The sequence below is a fragment of the Nelusetta ayraudi genome, unplaced genomic scaffold (assembly GCF_046127955.1).
Source record: "Nelusetta ayraudi isolate G7.1 ecotype Tasmania unplaced genomic scaffold, CSIRO-AGI_Nayr_v1 ptg000008l, whole genome shotgun sequence".
Lineage (NCBI taxonomy): Eukaryota > Metazoa > Chordata > Actinopteri > Tetraodontiformes > Monacanthidae > Nelusetta > Nelusetta ayraudi.
Window position 1 is genome coordinate 4,811,004 of NW_027466058.1, and position 25,552 is coordinate 4,836,555.

Here is a 25,552-nt window from a genome sequence, read left to right on the forward strand (position 1 = left end):
GTGACGTATGACGACGCTTTAAAAATAAACCAATAGGACAATGCAACGCCAAACAAACACAGATATTCTAGGGGTAGTCATAAAATGAAAATAAATGTTATAGTGTCGTAGGTCAAATATTTTTGCGACACGTAACCAAATTCCCCGTTTGCCCGCGAAAATCACTGATTCGCATTTGTACGCGTCTACATATCATATCATATCATATCATATCATATCATATCATATCATATCCCAACGAAGCAACGAAGAATGACGCGTCAAAAATAGTTTTAATCGGAGGATTTGCACTTTTTCCATTGACCCGCACCACCATCTAGCGGTAGGTGTACGTAACTCATGGACGATAAAAGGCCAGGCCCCAGGTGTGTTAATTAGTGCTCTACATTTTACACAGATGCTGTGAGTGGCTGTATAACCTCTTTCAAAGTCGCAGGAAGCGCGCAGCTGCGAAGAATCAACTTTTTTTTTGAGCAACAATGGCTTCTGTGCGTGTGGCAGTCCGAGTACGTCCACTAACAAAAAGGTAAGTGGAATAATAAATATAATTTGACGGCCCCTCTTAGATATGTTGATGTTAATTAATCGAGGCAAACACCCACGTTCACTTCCCCGCAGAGAAAAACAGCTTTCATCTAAAGTGATAGTTCAATTGATGGGAACCACTATATTCATTAATAAGGTAGGTAATTTGAGATTAAAATCTGTGGCACACTTTAGTGCCTTTTTATTTATTTTTTATTTTATTTATTTTTTTAAAAAAAAGAAGAAAAAAAAATCATTTTCGAATCTCACCTTTGCAGCCTTTACCTGCATTAGGTGATGAGGTGGTGGACAGACGAAAGGCCTTCTCGTATGACTACTCTTATGATTCCACTAATAAAGGAAACGCCACATATGCGTCACAGGACAAGGTGTGTGCGGTTGCTCACTACCTTTTTGTATTTTGTCTTTCACTTACAAGTTTGCATCTGTGTATTCTATATTATTGATTCACTCCCGCTCCAGATTTTCCAAGACTTGGGGTTGGATGTCCTCAAAACTGCCTTTGAAGGTTTCAACGCCTGCGTTTTTGCATATGGTCAAACTGGCTCGGGAAAATCGTACACCATGATGGGTGATGTAGTAAGTTTGACCCATTCCATAAAATGATTTGTGTATATATATATTTGAAGAACCATATCACCTGCCCTTCTAAATTAGTCACTCAGTCTAGCCTGCTGACTTTTACATTTTAACTTGGTTTGCACATTGCATGGACTCCACATTAGATAGAGGCCAATGACAGCATCATCATACGTCTCTCCCCTTCTCCCCATTTATCTCCATGTTTCTCCGCACTAATCAGAAAATGTGATGAGGGCAGCAGCGCGTGGCTTTTCTCCCCTCACCTTGCGCTGCGATGGATATTTCACATTACCACACAGCTTTCTGCTTGTCTACCAGGAGACTCACGCAAGGTCATCAGCAGAGCGGCTGTCAACATCCCAGATAATTATATCTGGCTCTTAATGCTCACTATCTGTTACTTGTAATTAAAACAAGAGGGCATGCAGCTCAGGGTGGAATTGCCTCTACGCTTCAGTAACTCTATATCAGATGGGCAAGTTGCTTGTGTTGTTCAGCCGCCTGTGTGTGTGTGCGTGAGTTGTGGTTGGAGTACAGCACGGTCACTCAAATTAATAGAACGTTCAAAAGTACACAATGAGTGATTGAGTCGCTTTGTGGGAAGAGAGTCGTGTGTCATTTTCTCATTTGAATATGACAGCATGATAAAGGGGTAACCCCACGGATCTGCGGGGGTCTGTTGTCGGAGATGGATCGAAGAAGCAAGAGTGATGGTGTGTCATTCTGCACAGAGGTCAGGTAAGGCACCATCTTATATATACTGTACAATGGTGCTGAAGCATTAATGGAGACTTTGCCTCAAAATCTGTATTTGACTTAATGCGCTGCCGTGAAACTGACAGCACAATGTGAAGGGGAAGGTATATTTAATGGTGCTTAGTATCTATTATGTTGTACAGTGCAAACATCTCCAGTTCCAGAGGGTCACAGTGATTTATTTATATTACAATTGTCTTTTCTTAAGCCTTTGGTCTAAATAGGCAGTCAATTACACACTGGTAGTTAAGTACTAAAATTAGTTGTTATTGGCATTGTGGGTTTTCATAACTTTTCAGGTAGGTTCCAGTCCAATGGCATTCAAGAATTTATCGGTACAATAAAACGGCAACAAACTGTAAGATGATATTTAGTCTAGACACAGTTTCTATGTTTCTGGATTCTAGTTTCTGCTTTAAATGCTAATTCTAAGACAAAATGGAAGATTTCATTTCAAACTACAGTGATACTGTTAAGTCAATTTTTGGCATCATACAGCTGGCCCACCACTACAGCTGACAACACTTGACCTGCTTTGTTTTTGAGTAGTTCTAAATGATAAAGGGATGGCTTTGAGCAAATAGTCACTTTGCTCTGTAATCCTTTCCCCTACGTAGCAGAACAGAACAAAGTTATGTTTCAGGAAATCACATTTACTTCCTGCATGCAGAAAACCATTATTTTCTCAAATATTTAAAAAAGAAATTGCTTTGACATTCATTTTTCATAATTACTGAACCTTAATGTGACCCCAACATAAACTTTAAAGGTTTTTACCTGCAATCAGTTAGTGAGCGAACCACAGAGATTATATTCTTCAAGCATTGCTTCTCTTTTCAAAGTCAATAACATCTCGGTTCATTCCAAAAGGAATATTTGATTTATTTTTCAGACCACTGCATTAATCCATCATAGATGAAATCATATTTGCGTTGTTGTCCCACATCATTTCACTGTTGCATTTATGGCAGTTGTGCATCAAGTAAACTGATTTCTTAATATAGTTTCAACAACCAATCACTTTATAAATTGAAATGCTGTGTACTGTGTTTTTGCAAGTTTTGTTCATCACAAATACTTTCACCGGTATTTTTGTCTCGTGTACCTTGCAAGTTCAAATAAGTTGGATCCAATTTTGTTTCTGCCAATAAATTCTTATTAGAAGTTAGATTTTTTTTTTAAACTCTTAAATATCTGTTTCTTCTCATCCAACTTGGCCTCTGTTGTCTGTTTTGTCACCAGCTATTTGGAGATCTACAATGAGCGTGTGCAGGACCTTCTCAGGGAAAGATCGATGGCCCCTGAGGGTGGAGTTTTGAAAGTGAGAGAGCATCCAGTGGATGGTCCCTACGTAGAGAGTAAGAAGAGTTGTGCCCCTCGCGCCATGACAATGTGTACAAAATATTAATAAGCTCATGTGGCATTGAATGCAATCTGTTTAGATCTGTCGAAGCACACGGTTCACAAGCACAGTGAAATGGAGGACCTGATCTCTCTCGGCAATGCCAACCGCACAACGGCCAGCACGGGGATGAACAAGAGCAGCAGCCGCTCCCACTGCATCTTCACTATCAGTTTCACACAGGTGACGTGCACCGCTTTGCAAGTATCACTTCTTTTCTATCTCATGTCGTGTCTTTGAGCTGCAATAAACTCTTTAAAGTTTCCCAGAAAACTCCCCGGGTGTTAATAAAAACCTTCCCTCAAGAGTTCCAATTAGCCTTGTTTATCCATCTTTTGTGTAATCACCCCCCCCCCCCCCCCAAACCCCCCTAACCCTCCATCTTTCCCAGCTTCAAAGACTCACCGCCGCTTTTTTTTTCTTCTCACTCCTCCATCTGAAGTAAAACTTTTGTTGCGACGAAGTTCTCCTATGTAACACTGCCTCTTATGAACTATCTGCGCGTTGCTCTGCTGTGTTTTCCGTGCGCCACAGACCTGGCTTGAGGCGGAACCGCCGCGTGAGACGCAGAGTAAGATCCATCTGGTGGACCTGGCAGGCAGCGAGCGCGTGGACGCCACTCGCGCCACAGGCACCAGGCTGAAGGAAGGTGGCAGCATCAACAAATCCCTGGTCACCCTGGGCAGCGTGATCTCAGCTCTGGGTACATGGCACATACAGCGACACGCACACCATGATGATGTCTTGCGTTCGAATGTAACATATAATTAACCAGAAGTCCGACTTCATAATAGCCTTTGATTGATTAAGCAAAGATGTTCATTTTTCATACAGGCTTTACCATTTGCTTCAATATGTGGCCGCTACCTCCAAACACTTTGACCTTCGCAGCAGTTACTCAGCATGAACTATGTAATTGTATGGCAGCAATTTTTTTTTCTTCCTTGTGGAAACTGCTGGTGCTCATGAATTTCCTCTCCTCTTAATGGAAATCACAAATTTCATCAACATGTACCACTGGCATGCTGCTTGGAAGGCCCTGACCAAAAGCATGCACAATTCTGGCTGCCGTTGAGCATTTGACCTCTTTTCACTGTGGCAGGAGGCAGACGGTTGTTTCACAGTCCGGGTCATGCTGGAGCTCCTGGGGTTATTTATAGACTTGTTCAATAAAGGAGGCCAAAGCAGGCTCTGCTTCTGCATACGATTCAAACATCAGCTATTATACTGATGCAGTGTTTTTTTTTTTTTTTCCAAAACTCCTCTGAATTTGATGTTTTATATTTGGCTTGTCAGGTTTGGCAAGTAGGTTTTCGTCATAAAACATTTTTTCTAATTCACCTTGAATAAAACGCAATATTGAATTTTTATTTTCATTAGCGTATGCAGGACACTGGGCAGAGATGATGAAACGATAATGAAATGGATAGCAGTGGAACATGAACTAAACTAGAACTAAAGACCTTTAGAAAGCATTGTTTTGAATGTGACTTTCATGTCTGAGTCAGAGGGTTTTTTTCTTTTCTTCTCCACGTGACCTCTTCCAGCCGACCCGAGTGTGGGAGGACAGTCTACTAAGAAGAGGAAGCAGATCTTTATTCCTTACCGAGACTCGGTACTCACATGGCTGCTAAAGGACAGTCTGGGTGGGAACTCGGTTACTACAATGATCGCAAGTATGTAGTGCATTAATCCAGAAACTGCTCGCCCTCAAACATTTTTGTCTCTTTCCACACACTGAACTCTAGGCTTTTATTCTTGTTTGTTATTGGAACGGCTGGAGGTGATGCTGAACACCCTGTCCTTTTTCTTTTTTTTCTAAATGTGTTTTTCTTATCACTGCTTCTCGCTTTGCTTGACCCTTCTGCAGCCATCTCCCCCGCGGACATTAACTACAATGAGACCCTGAGCACTTTGCGTTATGCAAGCCGGGCAAAAAGCATCGTGAACTCTCCAATAGTAAATGAAGATGGCAGCCTAAAGGTGATCAGGGAGCTACAGGCAGAAGTTACCAGGCTCAAAGGGCTTCTACAAGAAGCTAGTCAGGTACTGTTCAACTCCCAAGAAAATACATTTGTATTTTTATGTATCTTTGATAAGATTTTTTTTTTAAAAAAAGAAGTCAATCTAGTGGTGTATTTGTAGTTATGGTAATCACACCTCGCCCCCCCCCCGCCCCACTCCCTCAAGGTCCCTTGTGTGGTGCCACCGGTGAAAGTCAAGGAGGAGCTGCATCAGATGGAGGAAAACGTGAGCCGTCACCTGCTAATGGAACATGGTGACGTTGTGACATTTCCCTCTCAAACTATAACGGCTACTGCCCTCTGCCCACTCTCCAAGGCTCTAACTCGGACCAAGGAGTGGACCTGCAAATGGACCGAGAGCCACATTATGCTGCAGGTTGGAGAATTTATGCACACGCCCCCACCACAATGCAATGATCGTTAAAAATAAAGAGAGTTTATTAAATAGTCATTTAAACTATAAAAATGGATGAAGTTCCATCCACAGGCTCCCAGTTCCGTCTCTGTGGAGCCACTAGCAAGGTTTCTTTAACATCCTTCCTGAGGAATCGTTTAATGGCTGACATAAATGATATCCAATAATAAGCGTCGGCTTATATTATTTATTGATTTGGTGTTCAGGCTAATCGCACTGTAGGTGCCTCTATAGAGTGTCATAAAAGCAAAGAAACAACAAATTGTATGTTTTAGTTGCTTTTAATGATTTAACTTCTAATTAAAATTCTAACAATAGATCAGTGAAGAGCAAAAAAGCCCACAAACAAACTTTTTAGTTGATTTGAAATTCTTTTCTTTTAATGAGCTGCTAGAGTGAGAAAAAGGCAAATTTAATCGGTAACATGCAAAACAATGCACTGGTGAGGAAAATATAGATGCACGTTGGCAAGAGGAATGTACAATAATTTTTATTATTTCTTTCCCCCCTCTGACTCGCACGTATGATTGAGCGGGCCAGATGGCTCTGCATGTCTTTCGGCCTCCTTTGGCCACCCCCGCAATTCATTTATTCAGACTCAATAATGGGACAAGTAAGCATTTGTATAAATATCCTGGGGCCAATTTACCGCTGGTTAGTTGACTCACAAATGTGCTACTGTATGAGGCTCGAGTCTGGGACGTGGGCTAGATGGTAATGAGGCAATAACAGGAGAGCAATTTGCTAAAAATTTGAAGAGCCCCTTTTATAACATTTTTAACAATGGACATTTACAAAAAAATCCTTTTTAGGGATAAAAATTGAGTTAAGATTATTTTTACGTTATCTCTGGGTGTTACAAATGAACAAGATCATAAAATAACAGACATACACGCACAATAAATAAAATGTACAATTTCTAAAACTCTTCAGAAGTTCATTGTATAGCATATTGACAAGACGGATGGCTGCATACAGGAGTGAATACAGTCAACACTGAGAGTACAGCAAATAAGCTGAATTGATGTACGATAAATTGCTCAGATCAAGAGAGAATTGATACTGAAGCCAGTTTGGGCACTTGATGCTCAAAGCTGAAAATGATTGACTATGTCAGACATGCATACACTGCTTGCATAGGTGTATATTTGTAGCAAATATTTTGCTGAAATGCTTTTGAATGCAACGTTCAGTTACATTTTTAGGAATAATGATAATGCTATCTCATAGTTGACACAGCCGCATGTTATCAATAAAATTCAAATAACACTGACGGCAGACGGCAGCAGTCGGTGCTTTTGTTTTGGATTTACCGTCATGCCTTAGCAGCTGACCAGCAGGTGTCACTGCAAGTCTTGTCAACGCTAACCTAAAGGGCTGCAGATTGCAGTCATCTTCGACTTTTATTTTATTCAGATTTAAATGGAACCCAAATGCCGAGTTTGGCTAATTATCACGGAGTCAGTTTGTGTCGTTGTGTGGGAAGTTTTTAAGACCAAGAGAAACGGAACAGATGATGTTTTCTCCTTTTTTAACCCAAAATTCTATCTCCAGGGCAGAGAGTAGCAGCATCCTCGTAAATCCCTGGGAACACAGCGTCTGTGCCAACCCAGCGTTTATACGAAGCACTTTTCCACTGTTGAGTTTGTGCCCAGTCGTCCGGGTGGCACCAAATGTCATCTGTTTTAGGACTCATCAAGTTCTGCCAAGGAGCTTGTTGCATTATGCATAGAACTATGAAGCGCAACAGACATGTGTTGCAAGTTTTGTCTCCATCACACGTACGAGAAGTGGTGTTCTGTTATTAGTTTTCCATGTGTGCATATTTTGTAATGCTGCATTTTGTATATCATGCTTGTAGATGCTGCTTATAATGTTGTGGCAGGTTTAATCCTTTATTTTTCATTGTCATTATAAAGAAGGTATAAAAATTAGTCTGTGCACAAAAATCTGCATCTTTACACGTATGCCCAATAATCATAAACATATGGTGGCTAGCAGGTGCCTCGACAGACCTTTTTATTCATGGCTTTGCATGGAGCTCATTAGTAGCCGTCGCTGTGTCTAATTAAGAGGTCTTGATTATTGACATACGGCACTTTGGTTTCTGACTGTCCGGCATATTAATTAGAGTTCGAGGGGCGTAAATGTGTTTGCTTGTGCAAGAGGTGATAGCTTGGCGCTCGGGGGAGATGGGCACGTTGCTCATCTCCGCCACACCGGCCTTATTAGGAGCTGTGACCTGCCACGTAGAGGCACCTGTTATGATGCATGACGCAGTTTGGCGATCGGCAGGCACGCGGGTGTCACAGAAACTCTTAGGTGTGTGTTTGATGATATGAATTTCGCGTTTCGTCTCTTCCTGCATTTGCATTCCTGCACTAATTGCTGCATGGTTAGTGCAGGTACTGTATTTACCGGCTTCAGAAAAGAGAATTTGGGTGATTAGAGCAAACATATTTAGAGTGGAAATTACACAAGTACATTTTTCTTTTTTTTCTGCTTCAAACGAATAGCCTTCAACATGCGAGTGGGTCTTAGAGGCCAATTCTGATAATAAAATTCTTGAATATATGGGCTCTTTCTGTGGCACAAACTTGTTAAATTAAGTTTGTGTGTGTGTTGTGTTCTATGGTATTGTTTGGTGTGTGTGTGTGTGATATATTTTTAATTCAGCTATATAAAATGCTCAGGCTGCATGTTGGCGGACACACGTTGACCAAGAGTGGTACAAACAGAATTTCGGAATTCTGTTTGAGAAAGCAGATTTGGAATGCTAAGTTATTCATCGTCCGCCACCCAGATTGGTTACAGGGCATGTGGGGAAAGCGAAAGTAATTAATATGAAATGGATTCCACAGCAGCCTGTTACCAGAAGGAGATGGCGACAGTTTAAGAGAACAAAAAGAGGCAGGAAGAGGGTAAAGTGTAATACTGCTACTGCAGGAGGGCATGTGAGAACACACACGCACGCGTATTCACCAGTTTGAGTGCTTCCACTTGCTCAGGTCCCCTCATAACAGCAGAGTGGAGGGGGGGAACCTTCCGTTCAGTAAGATGAAATGAACTACAGCGCTTCTTTGATCCTCACCGTGTTTGTGTTTTCAAAACATGCTGCAATCAGCAGGAGAGCCTACGAGTTGAGCTCGGTATGCTGTGAGCTTGACCCTGCTAAATGTCAATTTAGCTCACGGTGTCAACTGATACACATTATAGTTTGTCATTAATTGTTCATGAACCTTCCCACGTTCGACGATTGCCTCAGAGTTGTTGCGTCGTATGAAAAGACACATTGGCTCTAAAGTGGATTGCTCTTGAGTCATTCTAAACCTTTAGACTGAAACACGTGGTAAGAATATGTAATAGGAGTCCGCCTGGTCCTGTCTCCCTGCAAGAGCGCTAACATTGCAGTTATTATTTTCTCCCAGAAAATACTCGTGGGACCAGCGATGAGGATCTTTCGATATCTCAACTCGTACCCCCATGCACATGAACGGTAATTTGTTAAGCATTGAATTTGGTAATTGCAGCTTTAAGTTCCTGTATGAATATTTAGAACGTTCGTCTTGTTTGTTTGGCTTGCACAGTGCCACGCACAGTTAAGAGACTGAAACCACTGTGACTAATCACAACACTTGGTGCAAAAGAAAGGCTTCCTGTTATTATAAACACCACTAATTGCCCGTTTTCTTTTCCCTGCATCATTTGACGCTTTCTCAAAAAGCAGCTGTGATGTGAATGCGGCTCCCTCAGAGACGTTCACCTTTTTAACATTCCAGATCTGCTACCTTTCTGCTCTCTGGGCGCGTTGCACCACTTCACATGGCTGATGGGTAGCCAGGTGAGAGTGATTAGATGTGTGGCATCATTTTTGAAATGCATTTAGCAAAGGCAGGAACCTGAACTGTCAAAGTGCTGAGGGGGAAAAAAAAAAATCCATTAAATATTCTGCCCAACTACAGATGATGGCTTTTAATGGGAGCCTAAATGCTGGCTGAGCCTGGCTGCTGGTCCAGGCCACACTTAATTACCTCATTAAAGTTTGTTTGCCAGCTGCCTCGATCTGAAAGCAGATTTTTATTTTATAATTTTTTTGTTTTTGTTTTTTTGTCCTCCAAGAACACGTCTGCACGGAGTGACTGACAGAATGTGACGGAGAGGAACTTTCTCGGGTATGTGAGCGGAAAACAAAAAAACGCTCTCATCTGTTCCTGTTGTTTGAGGGAAGCGACACACCGCATTAATCTGTCAGGCTGTTCCTCACCTAATGAAGTCTGTAAAGAATCCCTTTTAATTAAGTGCAGGGGCTGGGGGTCGATGTCTCTCCTTCTTCATTAGAAGGAAGGATTTCTCCCCGTCTCACGGCTGCCAGTGAGCGGACTGGTGCTGGCGGCGGACGTGTCTCTCACGCTGTGGTCCGCTCTGTGTGAGAGCGTGCAGGAGAGGGTTGAAAGTGACGGGAAGAGTCGTTTATGCAGAATGTCGCCTCTGAAACCTCCTCCATATGTGAGATTTTCTGCTCTGCCTCATGGGGTGTTGGCCGGGGGGTGGCGGGAAGGTGTGGGGGGGGTACTTATCATAATCCATAGCAATGTGAGGCATTAGTCCACCAGCTTAACAGAAGAATACTTCAAATAGGGCCACTCGTGCTGGGGTAGAGTCTGGGTTAACAAACCGTAGCCGTGGCCCCCTGAGAAAAAGGTTACCTGCACTCAAACATTTGCATAAGAGTTTCTGCCATTGACTTGGTTTGGTCTGTGTTTCTTTTTTTGAATTTTGGTTATTTAATACTCATTAAGTCATCAGGAGCTGAGTCTTTAATGGCTTGTTGAATAGTCAGTCATTTAGCCGCTCGTTCTGCGTGGGGTCTCTCTATTTTTCTTTTTGAAAAGGGTAATAATTTTCTTCCGTGAAGTTAGAAATGATGGGACACAAATGACACCTTGTGCGAAGCTGAATGCGTATTTAAGCATCAATCGTAGGAGGCGGTGAAGCCGCGCACGCAGCAGCAGAGAGTTTAAGTGTAGTCTTCCTGTGCTCTGGGTGGGATTAAATCAATTTCCCTGCTTAATGCATTTCTGTCGAGTGTCGCCGCCACACCCTTGAAACTCTATTTAGCAGGGCTTTTCTGAACCAGCTGCTCGGAATTGCATATCCGTCTCTGTCTAGCTTTTTTTTTTTCCTTTTCTTTCTTTTTTTTTCTGGTTGCTGCCGCCCGCGATGTGCCTCTCGTCAGTTGCCACAGAGAGGCGTTGATGCAGCTTGAGAGGCGTTGATGCAGTCAGCGTTTGCGCGGGACGAGGACGTGACCTCGGCAGTTTGTATTTCCTTCTGCCATCGATGACAAGTCAACAAAGGAAGAAAACGCCTGGATGTGGATTTTCGCTGCTGCTGCCGCACGAGGCCGGCACTCTTTACAAGTTTTGGGGGTATTTTGATAGCAACATACAGAGTTGGTGGCCACGTATCAATAAAGCTAATGGTGCGGAAACCGCGTGCGTGTGTGTGCGGGGCGATGCCGCCGCCTTGGTTTCGCTCACTGAACACAATGTACAGTTTGACTCTCAGCAGGATAATCTAAATGATTTATGGCGCCTCGCGACGCTCCAGGGCGACAAGTGGGTCGGGACGCCGCGGCCTTCGGGCGTCCAGGGGCGGTCGTAAAGAATTCGGCTTTCCGCCGTTTGCCATTAAATGTCTGTCAGCGTTTTTTTCGCCTTGTATCGCACGTGCCGTGTTTTAGCCACAGGCTATTGAATCACGTTTGTCTCCCGCTGCCTCGTCCTCTAGGAGGGGACCGTGACTATGCGGGTGGAGGGCAGCGGCGTGGTGCTGGACTGCCGCTCGCCTCACCTCATCGGCACCGACGCGCTCGGCACCGGGATGGCGCTCTACTACTTAAAGGTAAACTGTGTCTCGTTGAACAACTTGAGCGATTGGCTCCATAAAGGTCAAGTGTGTAATAGTTTGTGATTTTTGAGAAGAAACTGACATCCGGTCGCTACATTTTCGATTGCAGTGCTCTTTGGCTCACCCTCCCTCTACCGGGATTGCCAGTGAACTAAACCAAATTACTTTTATTGTACTGCAAGTATACGCTTTCATGAAAGTATGTATTGGCAGTATATGACATTTCTGACTCTCTCTGCAGGAGGGCCGCACCGTAATTGGAAGTGACGCAGCATTATGCAGCCAGGGCATCGGTGAGTCAAGGTCGCCGCCACGGTGCTCAATGCTCCACCACCGTGCAATTTCTTTTCTCCACCTGACTGAAAATAAGCATGTTCTGTTCTGCCTTATTTATTTTTTTTTTCGCTGTGCAATTGCGGCGCAGTGCTGCGTGGGCCCGGGCTCCTTGCCGAGCACTGCGCGCTCGAGAACCGCGCGGGGGTCGTGACCATGTTCCCCCAGGTCGGCGCGCTCTGCTCCGTCAATGGCGCACCGGTGGAGGACCCCTGCCGTCTGACTCAGGGTAAGCCCCGCCCACCCCACACCCACCTCCACGGCAAAGCCGACGGCCTGTAATGAACGCGGGGCCGCACGTGAGGCGTATCTGTAATACTGCCGATATCTGTCTCCGTTTCACAATTACTGCGGGAGTTGGGGGCGGAGGGAGAGCCATAACACTTTCATCTATTTTGAATGCGGCTATATGAGATCACCCATCACATCTGCAAATGAAATCTGCTTTATGTCGCCGCTGCCCCGCCCTCACCGCCGCCGCAGCCCCGCACTCGAGGCAAGAATGAATTGCGAACGCAGCTTTCTGCAGGGCAGATGCCATTTCTCTTACTAAACATTTTGAAGGGCGAGAGGCCCGGACAAAGCTCCAGACAAAGCCCCAGGCCCTCCATTTAATTGGCAGATGGAGTTGATACGGGCGACAGGTTTGAAGTGGGCCACAGAGTTAACCTCTCAAAGGACAGAGCCGAGCTGAGCTGGAACTCTTTTGCCCCCTTTGAGCACATCCCAGCTCGCCGCTGCCGTCGTCTGGGAGCTTTCACTGCCGCCCCCATCTCCCTGCAACCCCCCCCCCACCCCCCACCCCAACTTATCCACACTGCTTTGCTTTCTGCAGATAAAAACCGCACACAAAACCAGACGGCGCAGAGCCCTCGCTACACAAGTCTCCTTTATAACCATTTCAATTTATCCAATATCCCCTTCAGAAACGGCAGCCTCCAAAGCTATTTTCTTGAACAAATGATAGTAATTTTCGGTTGAGCGGCAGCTGGAATCCATCACGGGCGGCCCTCTCAGGTGCTTTATCAATCGTCAGAAGTCATTAGCAATAGCAAGATTAGTATTTGCAGTGCCGAGAGAGGAATGAGGAGGAGGCAGAGGAAAAGGAGACTGCCAAAGCCTGTGGATGCAGCCATGTGATCTCTAGTATGATATATATATATAAAGTCTAATATCGGTCCCCTTAAGTTTCCTCTAAGCGTTTTCTCTGGTAAACCGTTCCGCAGGTCGAGGTTGCTGTCAATCACGTTGGCAAATTTTTGTTCTTCATGACAATTTTCTCACTTTTCTCCAGCACAGAAAAATGTTGGAGAACTTTGGTGCTCCTTGTCAATCCTCCCCCACCCAACCTTTCCACATTCAGTGCAGACAGAAAGATTGCAAGGCCCAAGTCTTTTCTTCTTGGACTGTTTTTTTCTCTCCACATCATTAAAAACACGGCGGAGACCTGCGTCCGACCGGTTCCAGCGCCGTCATTGTCATCGGCGCCCGGCTTGAAATGCATCACATTTTAGCCTGCGTCTCCGCCTCTCAGGCTGATCCATAATTTATCGTTCAGCACCATTTGATGGAAATGCCTCGGCCGTGCAACTTGACGGCCAGATGGTTAAGTCTAATTTAGCGCATCTTAACGATTTGCTGCGTGTGACGATGAGCTGCTCTCCTCCTAGGTTGCGTCACACAGCTCGGAGCAGGAACCTTTCTCCTGTTCAACCACCCAACTGAGGCTGCACAGCTCAGAGACAAACAGAAGGTAAAGGAGACGCTCCACCACGACTCTACATAGCTGCTCGCAGTTCTTATACTATTATACTGTTCTGTTTAAGACATGTTACCCCATGTGCTCTTTCTGGAGGATTGTTATGCAGTTTTACTTGGCCTCTTTCAACAAGTGCGCCTCATGTTGACCCCATATTCACATTTTCCTCCTTGTTAGAATTTCCACATCCAAGTCACTTGAGTTTCTACAGAGATTCCTTCTTTTCAAAGCGAACTTGCCACTGCCTGCCTTTAAAAATTCTTCTGTGATTTTTTTTTTTTTTCTCCCCCAGCCTGTTTTGCATGAAACTCTTGCTTCTCCTCTCATCCCTAATTGGCTCAAAGAAAAGCGTCGGTCCTGCGCATTATGCACACTGTCTCCACATTGTTGAGCTCTGTTTTTGTTCTTTTTCCTTCCCAAGTTTTGAAAAGCTCACTGCTCCTGCCAAAAGGAGGTCAGGTGCAACAGCTCTTTCACACTTATTTTCAACATAAATCTGCACACAATGCAATGTAATTAATTAGCTTACAGTTTTCTTGAAGAGTTTTTCTTTTTTTTTCCTGATAAAGGGAAAGCTAGTTTTCCCACCATAACCAACTGGCCACAGTGATGACAACTTTTGTTTTGATCGTTACCCATTCAAAACCTTTAATTTCTATCTATTTGGCCTAATCTATTAGCTTTATTTTTAAGGTCAATTCTTGTAATGAGAGAGTCTTAACATAGATTCTCCAATATTATTCTTTTTTGCAACATCAGAAAGAAAATAAATCAGTCACTCCTATAAATTAAAGAGAAAAACATTCATTCAGCGACATTAAGGTAAATTAGTTGTCTCTTGAAGCTTCAATTCTCCTAACATTTGAGTGTTGTATGGCCTTTTTTGGTCTTAAACCTATGTGGTTCAAAAAAATCCCAGTTGCCATTTGCAATGCACAACTGCTTGTCAGCCAATTTCCAAAGCGTCGTGACAGAAGGGTGCGTCTAGAAAGGGGCTGCAGGGAAATCTGCGGTGGGATGAATCATTTAAAATGTGCGCAGACAAAAGTACGGAAGAACCAAGTCTGCAGGACTTGCTTCACCAGCGCTTCTCTCACACGCAGACACTCAAAAGAGCTCCAGGCGTCTTCTCCAAACGTGGCAGACGGCGGGCATGCTGATGAGGCTGACTTGTGTGCTTTACAACTCTGTTTTTTCAGAAGGGGACAAGTTGTTTGTCAGAGTCCAGATAAATTCAGTGCAAGAGCAAGGGACGCTTTGCGGAAACTAAAGACGGGAGCAGAAAGCAGTGAACAAGGACAGATAATAGCCAGATAATGGTGCTTTAGTAAGTATTTGTTGAAGGTACTGTGTGTGGGATTTAGGGTCAGATAATCAAACATACTGCTGAAAGAGGTTCAGTATTGTTTTCCCACATTGTTTTGGTGCCTGAGGTCTATTGTGGCCTGATCAAGCACTTGATCGCTGGAGTCTTTTTCCCCACAGAGGTAGCTGTGGTTCCTTATGAACCAGGAAAAACCCTCCCACTAAGCTTAAGGTTGAAAAACAGAATCTCAAAATTCCAATGACGCCAAATATGAACATGTTGATGAGTTATTAATATCCTCACAGGGCCTGTGTGGTCATTTAAAATAGTAAATAGATCTGGCAAGACTGCACCTCAGCCATTTCTCCAGCTGCCAAAAAACCGACGCACCATGCACATGCCAGCTGACTGGTTTGGTTCAGTAGTTTTCTCGGATTGCCAGAGGGCCCTTGCCTGTGGCAACCTCGGTACCCCTGCTTTATTTCTCTCCCCCCCCCTTTTTTTTGTAAGGTCGAGGTGAGAATAAATCATCATACTGCGGTTCTGCAAAACTGCGACTTGATGACATAAATCAACGCAGTCGAAAATTGTGCCTGTGCTCAGACTGTTTTTTTTTTTTAAATTCCGAGAAGAACCCAGTCATTTAATAGATGGAAGAGTGGCAACTCGGAATGACTGCTCGCTTTTCCTCCTGCGCTCAGTTTTATGTTCTGTAAAATGGATTTTCACGTTATTTTATAGACACGTCTGTACTTATGTTTTTTTTTCTTTCCCGACAGCGTTTTGCTATTTGCAGTTTTTTTTTTTTCAAATTGTACATTATTACAGCCAAGTAAAGTGTGCACATCCCGTCCCTGCCGCAGTGCCGAGGAGAACGTTTGCTATTCATTTTTAACACGCTTCCAAACGAGATGGTCCCCGGAGTTGCACTTGCACTCAGCCTGAATATGGGCTCGCTCATCCAGAATGTGTCGCCTGTTTGCAAAGGTGTGTGTGTTTTTTTTGTGTTTTTGTTTTTACCCAAATGTGGCAAATATAACTTTGCCTTGGTTTTCCAGCAGTAATGTGGAAACCCTCGAGGCAGATCGGCGCTGTGAACTGTGCACGCCTCCATAATGGACCAGTTTCTTGCCTTTTGAAATGAATGAGTCCGTTTCAGGGATGTGCTTTTCCCATCATGCTGCACATCATGATCATGCTGCTTCTCTTTCAGAAAGCCTTGGATTTACCAGATATATTTTTGTGTTTTTTTTTTGTTGTTGCCATTTTCATAACGATGTCGGTTCGCTCTCAAGCCTGGTGTTTTGAATGCTAATGACGTATCCTGTAATTAACCCAGTGTGAAGTTGTAAATACAGCGTAGGCAGCTGTCATCCGGGGGTTTTGTTTTGACACATTCTCACTCGGCGCTGCTGTCTTGTGCTGACGTTTTGCAGAATGGGCTTCCGCCTGCCTCCCCCCTGTCCTTGACAGACGCGTCCAAGGCGATGCGGCGCAACCTGAGGTAGGACTCCTCGCAGACGCGGCAAACGGGCTCTCAAACACCCCCGCGACGCCGCCCGCTCCCGCCCGAACGTCCCCGGTGCGCTCGCTTATCGAGCAGCCCTTCATCAGGCACTCGGATCAAATCGCAGCCATAAATCATGGCAGGGCTCCTGCCCGTGTGGCGAGGCGGGAACATGCAAAAAAAGATTTTCCGAAAAGCTCCTTATTGCTGAGCTGGTGGAAAACGCTGCTGGTTTCGTACCCGACAACCAAGGGCACTTTCTGAAGCGCTCACTTATTTGTGTGTGTGTGTGTGTGTGTGTGTGTGTGTGTGTGTGTGTGTGTGTGTGTGTGTGTGTGTGTGTGTGTGTGTGTGTGTGTGTGTGTGTGTGTGTGTGTGTGTGTGTGTGTGTGTTTTGTGCCTCCCCCCCCCCCCCCCCCCCCCCGGCCCCTCCCAAAAGGACTGGTGTGTTTTAAAGCAACGTCCCTGAATGCAGACTGTGTCCCTGTGTGCACTTATTAGCAACGGTGGATTAAATGAACACTTTTCGCTCCCAATGATGCTAAAAATACGTTATTCCAACTGCAAAAAAAATACCTCGGCGGTCTCTCCGCAAAGTGTTTTCCCCATGGCTGGAGCCTTGCAAACCCCTTTCAACTCAAATGTAGCTTTGTATTAGCACCAGTCTGTCTTTTTTTTTTTGTTAAGGTTATAACCAACTAAACCGGGAGACATTATGTTAATGTGACTGATCCTTCTACCCTGCTACTGCCTCAGTACTGCGTGACAGGCCATTGATCTGTCAGCGCCCCGGTGTTCATTGAATTAGTGCTCAATTCACTCTCTCGTGATTCACCACCCACCGAAGGTAGTGAGCAATTTGCGCCCCGCGCCCCCTCTCGTATCTCATGATCTGATAACCCCGATGTTTTACAACACGCCGAGCCGTCTGACATGTAATTTCCCTCGCAGCGCAGTATCGCCCCCTCTACCCCTAAAAAGAAAAAAAAAGCTGCACCTCAGGCAAGCCATTCTCACTTGCCAGCAGTCCAACATCCTTCTGTCTGCTATTCTTTGCCAGACAACGCCCAGATATGAAAGGTTGAATGCTCAGGAGAGGATCACAACCTGCTGTCTTTACAACACCGCATCACAAACACTTGATTAAAATCAGATGACGGAGGGAGCACGCTGCTACTGCTGCTGATGTTGTAAAGATAGCTGGCTGGTCTTTTCAACATCAGTGTCTTTTTAGAAGAAAATGCACAATATAGAGAGGTGAATATACTGGTCGCAGTTGCAAAGGTTGCTTGGGTTTTATTTCTATGCGGCATAAGTTTTTACAGCACATACACTAGATAATCTTTATAATACATTCAACTGTTTTAACATCTTCTAACACTAGAAAATGAGATATCATCCGCTCTGTCAAATGGTGTGAGGGGAAAAACTATCTAGACCTCATTCTCACTTGAATATTTTTCTTCAATTTTTGCACTAGCTGTTCTCCAACACGTTCAAATCCCCCGGAGCAAGAACAATCGATCTGTGTGGCTATCCTCTCAAAAAAAGACCCTCTGTGAGCAAATCGTGGCAAATGAGACTCCAGCCAGTGACTGCGAGATAACTTTGCAGTTTCATGAGTGAGTTTATCAGTTTGCTGACCTGCAGTTGCCTGAGGGGTATGCGTTACTGAAATATAAACTGATCGGCCTCTTCCAGCCTCGACGAAGTCTTAAGTGCCGTATTGGAAACTTGATTAACATGTATTTATATTGAGGCACATTATGTCACATAGAACCAGACTAAAAAAACAAGTAAGCATTTTCAGTTAGGGTTGTAAGGGTCTATTTTCTCCATTTTAGATTATGGCACATAGATTATGGCACATTATCTAAGATACATTTGTGTATAGTTGATGGTTATTCCAAACCCCATTAGCATTTGTGAAGCAGACATACTTTTCATTTTACAATATGAGCTTGACAATACAAACTAACAAATTACTCACAAATTAACATCACAGTACAGCATACATCACATTACAACACACCCTTAATGCATCTATTCACACCAGTACAAGTAAACAACACAAACAATACACAAATGCTCCTCCATTTCTGTCCGTCCCTAATCTGTCCGTCCAAAAATGTCACCGCCACGAGACTCTGAATCACTCCATGAGCTGTTAATAAATGAAATTTCTTGTTAGGTAGTAGTCTTTTAATTTAATTTTAACATTGGCCACGTTTGTCTGTTTCAGATCTAGGCTAGGTTAAACAGCCTCCAGTGGCATGTGTTGTCGGAAAGTTATGTATTCAAGCACTAAATGATAATTTTTCACAACAGATCACGTCTCTTAGTTGTAATATTTCTCATGAACACCTTCAAAAGATACTTTGATCTGTTTTTTGTTTTTTTTTACATGCATCCACAAAAGATTTTCATGCATTTTGGTAATGTTTGTCCTCAGTCCACAAGCGTGAGTGAGAGCTCATCTCGCCTCCTCTGCCACTCTCTTTTGGCTTCAGGTTAAATCTGGCCAATATTTAATTTGTGGTGTTTTTTTTTGTTTATTATTATTATTATTATTGTTATTATTATTATAGATTTTAAGATCTGTCAGTATTTAATGGTCCGTGCAAAAGAGGCAGCAAGCAGAGGGCCAAGTTGGAATGTGTCCTTTTCGAAACCATCAAGTCTGGACCCGGCCGCTCCCAGCAGAGCGGGCCAGCTGGTGTTTGACCAGTGCCGCTTTTAATGACTGCCTTAGCGCTGAAAGTTCCCCATCTGACCACCTTTGCACTAACCTCCCAGTTTGGCTGGAGACCCGAGTGGTCACGCTACCATTTGTGGCCCGTGAGTGCTGGCAAAGCTGTTATTACAAGCTCAAACTTCAAAAAGTCGTATTTTTACAGCGACTACATCAACTTCAGTGCAGCTGCTACGGTCCCGCCTGCAAATTCATGTACCTTCAAACGCTGTGACTCTTTCCACAGCTTTCATGTGCCCCTTTACTGTGGGCTTTTCCTTTTAATCAACAAAACATGACACCGTTCCCAGTTTGAAGGCTGTGATGTGTGTCTATCTTTTTTTTCTTTATTGGCAACAGAATGAACAACGAACATCTAAAGATATGGCATGTGTGCTTGCTGGCAGCACCTGAAAGGGTGTTGCCATACCTTGAACAATAAAAGCATGGGAGAGCGCCGCTGTTAACAGAGCAGCTGAAAAGCTGTGATGGATGTGCATTTGTTTTACGCATCAAGGGTGTAGTTGGGTGTTTTTAAAAATTTGTTTTTTTAATATAAAAATCGCATGCTGTATTTCCACGAGAGACTGTCATAAATGCAGGATTTTATTGTATCAGTATTTAAACACACTGATCATATTTATCTTTACTAAATTTAATAGAATTATTTATTTTGTTCCATAGCACCCACTCGGAGCAGAATGAATTTTACCTTCTGCTCAATTTATGGCCGGCCTCGTCCAAGATCTGTTACTGTTTATTTAATGCTGAAGTCAAACAATGGGGCTCTCCAGACAGTTTTTGTTCCCATCCTTGGGATGTGCAAAAAAAAAAGAATCCTTCAACCGAAACAAGGAACAGCTCCATGTTGCTCTTTGTGTCTGCGCTTTAGCACTCTTCATTTCCCCGCTCGCCAAACCTGCTGCAGGCCAAAGGGCTCAGCCAAAGCTGATGTTTACTGTCAGAATTTGTCCTGGGCTGCATGTTTTGTTTCTTCCCCCTCCATCTCCATCCCCTCCTCTGGAGTGTTGAGCATTCTATGTAAATCCTCAAATCAACATGCACAGATTCTATTTAATTTCACAGCTAGTAGAGTGGCTCTAATCTCATCCAGCAATTTGGGCTGCATACTTTTTTTCTTTTTTTTTTTTTTTTTAAACCTAATGGGAGGTTTTCTAAACTGAGGGCGAGCCGTTCTTGTCTTTTCCAACAGTTTGAAGTCTTCAGTGCAGCAAAGTAGTTTGATTTGCCTCTTTCAGAACCAAGAGACTGTTGGCAAACACGATAGCACGTACTCGGATTTACTGATGTGTAACTGTGGCTCCCTGTTGCATTATAACCTGTTGGTTGTACCCACATGCTCCATTCTGTGTTTGCGTGGTTTCCTGCGCCTGTTGCACCAGCTAAGCCTTTTTCTGCATCTCCTGTTTAGTATGACTGAGGACATGTATGGACTGAAGTTGGAACTTGAATGGCTTGATGAGCTATTCAATTGTATGCATGTAGTTTGTTTTTCTTTTGTTTCAAAATTACTGTCTTTTTTGTTTTAGCTTTGTTTTTTATTGTTTTTTTTTTTTTTTAGCCAGACAGAGCTTTTGCCTGTGGAGACAGAGAGGTCGAAAGTATCAGCAGAGACGCCAATGAATGCTGCAGTACGTATTTTTTTTTTCCCTTCTATATTTAAGAATTTGATCAGTGCACCAGGGGTTGACACCGCGAGGTGTGAAATGTGAATGATATCAGTTGAATCAAGCTCAAGCACTTTTTGTGACCTTGAATTTAGACTCTGCCTTGACTCTTTGGTAGTAAAGTAGTTGATCCTTTTTCTCTTTGCATAGCATGGCATCAGTCAGAACCTCCTCCTTCCTCTGGTGACAACAGTTAAGCTTTTTGAGGCATGAAATGCCTTCTACCTCGGCTTGTTTGTTTACGCTGCACATACCCTAGTGCACTCTCTTCTTGAGAAAGTCGCTTCTCTTCAGAGCATAATGCTGTCATACTTTTACAAAGTACACATACTGTGCTGTTCCTGTGCATTCAATTATGTGCTTAAATTCTTGGGAATGCGTAAACAATTTAGAGGAAAATAAAAGGGGCCGGGTGACATGAATTATTCCTTCTCAGGGCCAGCAGTGGTACTGTTACAAGTCTTACAAATTTGCATAAAAATATTTCAATCTCACTGTTTCCCATTGTTTTAACATTCACCCACACAATAACTAGGCCACTCCTGGAAGTCATCCTAGCCCCCACTCCTGTTTTGAGTTGGACGAAGACTTCCTGTGGGCTGCTGTAAGCACGAGGGATGGCCTGGAGCAGGAGGGGGACCAGTGTCATAAATCAGGGCCAGAGCTCATGTCTAAGTGGCCGCTGAAAGCTCAGAGTGGCGCTCAAGTTGGGACTTATAAGGAAGAGGAGGCCCGGCCAGGGGATGCCAGCCTCCAGGAGACAAGTGTCCTGGGCCCGGGTGATGGATGTGGCACCAAACCGGAGGGAAACACTAACAAGATCCAAGACGTCACGGCTGACTGCTGCGAGGGGAGACGCAGCTCTGGTGGGAGCTTATTAAGCCGCATATCCCACCCGCAGAGCGGCGCAGGGGCCGGCTCCGCCTCGGTCCTCCCACAGACCAGCAGGACGTCTCCGACTCAGCCCAGCAGTCAGACTGTCTGCCATCCACTGGAGAGAAGGTCCTCCGAGGAGCAATTCGCCCACGAGGCCGCAAATGAATCCGGAGGCACGGGTGCTTGCGCGACGGACGCGGACCCAGTTCGAGGCGGTTCCCGGCTCGGCTCTCTGGTCAGCAGAGTCTCTGGGATCGCTCAGGACGCAGGGCACCTCCTCTGGAGCTCTGCCACCGTTCTGCAGCAGCTCGGGAAAAAGGGAATACGGCCCGTCGGGGCCTACTGGTCCAGTTACTTCTTCTCGCTGGTCATGGAGAGCCGGGTGCTCTCCGCGGTGAACAACAGCGGAGTCGTCGCCAGGGTCAAAGGCACCTTCGTCTTATTCCTTATCAGGCACGGGCGAATCCTGTCCACGCTCAAAGGGCTGCCCCTGCTGCATCACATCAACGCCGTGGTGGTGCAAAACCTTCAGCTGGAGGAGGCGGCTCAGATGGTCCGCGACATCAAACAACTCCAGGTCGGGGCGGAAGAATCCCCGGACTCGCGGGCGATCCCAAAGGACGTCTGCGCAGAGAGCGGAGAGAGTCGGAGTCGTCATCGCCGGCATCTCTCCCAAGAGCAAGTGGAGAGAACGATCTCGGGTCTCGAGCACAGGGAGGACGTGCTGTTTTTCCGCCAGACGCTGATCACTTTTCCCCCGCCTCTCTTGGAGCTGCAGTCTTTGCCGCTGCCCGACCTGCTGGACGTCCTGCAGTCCAGCACCGCCACCACTGCCTTGGTGCTCGCCCCGTCCAAGGTCTCGGTCCTCTACTGGCTGAGCGTCTCCAACCGTGGCCACGCGAAGCCCCGCCCGGCCCTGCTAATCCTGGCCGAGGGTGCTCTCTACGCCCTGACCGCCGACTCGGGCCTGCCGGTTTTCTTCCACCACCTGCCCCTCTCGGAACTGACGGAGGTCCGCGTGGGCGTGGCGGGCCTCACCGTGCGTCTGATGGGCACCGCGCCCGATTCCGCCCTGGCCGTCTACACCCACAGCCAGGAGCTGACCAAGGAGCTGTGCTTCTCTGTGCTGGCCGCCGCCCGCCCTCAGGACCGCCGCCGCGTCTCCGAGCACCCCCTGATGGCCGACGATCTGATGGCGCTCTCGCTGGACTGGCGGAGCCACGTGCCGGAGCTGCAGCTGGGCACCGGCTTGAGGCTCTGCAGCCACTTCCAGAAGAGCCTCGCCGACCTGGCGCACCTGATCCACTGCAACGTGGCCGACGACCGGCTCTCCCTGGGGGACGTGCACGTGCTGCTCTACACGAGCGTGGGCGTTTGCGACGGCGAAGTGGCGCCCGTGGCCCAGTTCTTCCTGACCGACACCCACCTCGGCCTGCTGCAGGAGGATGTGGTTTTGGGCCAAGGCAGCCAGCCGCCTTTCCACGACCTCGCTCTCCGTCCGTGTTCGGACGTGCGCTGTGTGCTAGTGCACGACGAGGACGAGGGCGGAGCCGTCAGATTGGACGTGGTCTTGGCCAGGGGTCATAACCCAGAGAGCGCGACGGAGGCGGCCACGCCATCTGCGCACGTCTCTGATTCGTCTCTGCGTGCAGAAGTGTGGAAATTAACTTTCAGTTGCTCCTCGGAGGCCGCCAGCCTGATTAATCACTTGTCAAACGTCTGAATCGAGGTCCGAACAGCCAGTAATGAACAGAGCAGCTTGAGAACTCTCTGGAAACGCACCCTGGCCGTCTATACTGCTTCACTGTTATGTATTTGTGTTATGTAAATGTTTTTGTATTTTTTTTTTTTTAAGGATTCAATATTTCTGAAAGATTTGGGATATTTTAGTATTGCATTGTGTCATTTACTCAAAGTTCAGACTTTTAACTCTTCAGCACAATAGTTTTTTTTTTTTTTGCACCTTTGGTATAATTACATCCTATTATTTAGTCCTATAATATTTAGTCCGTCTAAGCAGTTGTCATTGTCATATGGGATGTTCTGTGTGTTTAAAGGATAGGCTCCAGCTCCAGCTTTGTTTGCCTCAGTCTAATATTCAAGAATGTCCATGTCATGGTTAATTTAACTGTAAATGTGTTGTCGTCAGATTGATTTTTTTTTCAAATTAAGAGAATTATGACCGTTTTTGTAAAAAAAAATAAAAGTAAATCCACTGTCGGCCTAGACTTCAGTTTATTACTCAGAAAGTCCATGAACTCACACAGCTTAACCTTTTAACTTGGCAATTTCAAAGTCTGCACTGCACTGCTGAAATATTTTGACATTTTTGTCTCCCTTACCAGACTTGACGCATTTTCTTTTCTTGGCCTTTATTATTTACTCTTCTCTTCCCTTTTATGTGCTTCTGCAACACAAGCACACCAAACCTGTATCCTTCCTTAACATGCAACTCACTTTTGTAATGCCTTTGATCGACATGAACCTCTTCTTCTCAACTGACACCTGCCAACTGCATGAAAACTGGTTGTTTTTTGTTGTTTTTGTCTTTAGCTTTCACTGTGAATGAAATGAAAAGAACTCTCAGATGTGATTCACAACACAAGAAAATGAGCCAAGGACGGTTTGCCTTTCAACTTGACAAAGTGACCTGGTCTGCCATTGGAAACTACTGGGGCTGTGCAGCTTAGTCAGGCCTCTTGTCCTTCCTCCTGGCCTGGAAGGAAGAGATGCATCATGTCTTATAGGCTTAAGCCTGGATAATACTTAATACTACTAAGAAAAGGTTTAATGAGACTCCCCTTCATGTGACCACTAATGGCGGCAACGTTAAAGAAAATGTGGACGTTCCGATGCCATGAATCACTATTACTGGTTGAGAAGTAGAGTGACAAATCTAGCAGTGACATTTCTGACGTCGGTTGCCTTGTGTCTTTGGTGTAACCAAAGATGGCAAGATCCCTCGGAAACCATTCAGTGGATCCGCAATGACGTCTTGCGTGAGGATGCAGTTTGGAGGCACTTGCTACGTTGGACATGCAATTATTAAGTTATCTGCCCCAACCACACGACACCGACTATTAATGACAATTATGAGCAAACTGTGAGCTTCAGTAATCAAACCTAATACGGCTATTTTGGTGCTCTTTAAAAGTAACCGACCCGAGCGCTTTTAATTATTTAGCTGTTTGTGACTAAAAGGCAGCAAAATGTAAATAGTAAACATCGCTTTTATATATCAATCATACCCTCAATATATCTGTTGAGGTTAACTAAAGGTTATATTTCAAGCTAGTTTACTAATGGTATATTTAAAAAACAAAAAAAAAAAATGCGGGCTGAGTTGCCTCGCAGACGTGTGTGTTCCTGCGGCACAGACTGGTTAAGGCAGAAGCGCTCCTTCGCACACAGCCGACGTGCATACTTGCCGGCGCCTGCTGCTCCTCCAGTGATTACCCTGTCTGATTTCCCACTGGGTTCTTCGGCCCTAATATGCACCATCATTGACGGCGCATAACTGGATAATTTGTTTACCGCCTCCTTTGAAAGCTTGCGAATGCAATCTTCCCAGTGTTGACAAGCTCAGCCCTTTACGTGTCGATCTTGATTGTAGTACCCCGAGTAGCCCTCGCGCTGTGTGCTTTATCTGGGAGCCCAGCTGTAAACGCGTGCTGAAGTTTTGCTTTGTTTGAAACTTGCAACAGGAGCATCTCGCTT

General features: G+C 45.0%; 1 protein-coding gene across 1 annotated transcript; it reads left to right on the plus strand.

The window, feature by feature from the left end:
- Positions 1 to 111: 111 nt before the first annotated feature.
- On the plus strand, positions 112 to 24,473 carry kif16bb (kinesin family member 16Bb). Its single transcript, XM_076018424.1, has 19 exons — positions 112 to 526; positions 619 to 682; positions 804 to 914; positions 1,009 to 1,125; positions 1,769 to 1,866; positions 3,127 to 3,242; positions 3,327 to 3,469; positions 3,821 to 3,989; positions 4,834 to 4,962; positions 5,157 to 5,332; positions 5,477 to 5,536; positions 5,627 to 5,686; positions 11,516 to 11,629; positions 11,877 to 11,928; positions 12,060 to 12,197; positions 13,639 to 13,721; positions 16,470 to 16,537; positions 20,854 to 20,923; positions 21,495 to 24,473. The coding sequence occupies exons 1-19, from the start codon at positions 480 to 482 to the stop codon at positions 23,556 to 23,558; spliced, it is 3,879 nt and encodes a 1,292-aa protein (XP_075874539.1). The 5' UTR covers positions 112 to 479; the 3' UTR covers positions 23,559 to 24,473.
- Positions 24,474 to 25,552: the final 1,079 nt, after the last annotated feature.

Excerpts from the sequence above, each read along its gene's own strand:
- kif16bb (XM_076018424.1), top strand. The coding sequence starts at position 480 with ATGGCTTCTGTGCGTGTGGCAGTCCGAGTACGTCCACTAACAAAAAG. Across the intron at positions 4,963-5,156 it reads GGTTACTACAATGATCGCAA|CCATCTCCCCCGCGGACATT; the intron begins GTATGTAGTGCA and ends ACCCTTCTGCAG. Across the intron at positions 11,929-12,059 it reads ATTATGCAGCCAGGGCATCG|TGCTGCGTGGGCCCGGGCTC; the intron begins GTGAGTCAAGGT and ends ATTGCGGCGCAG.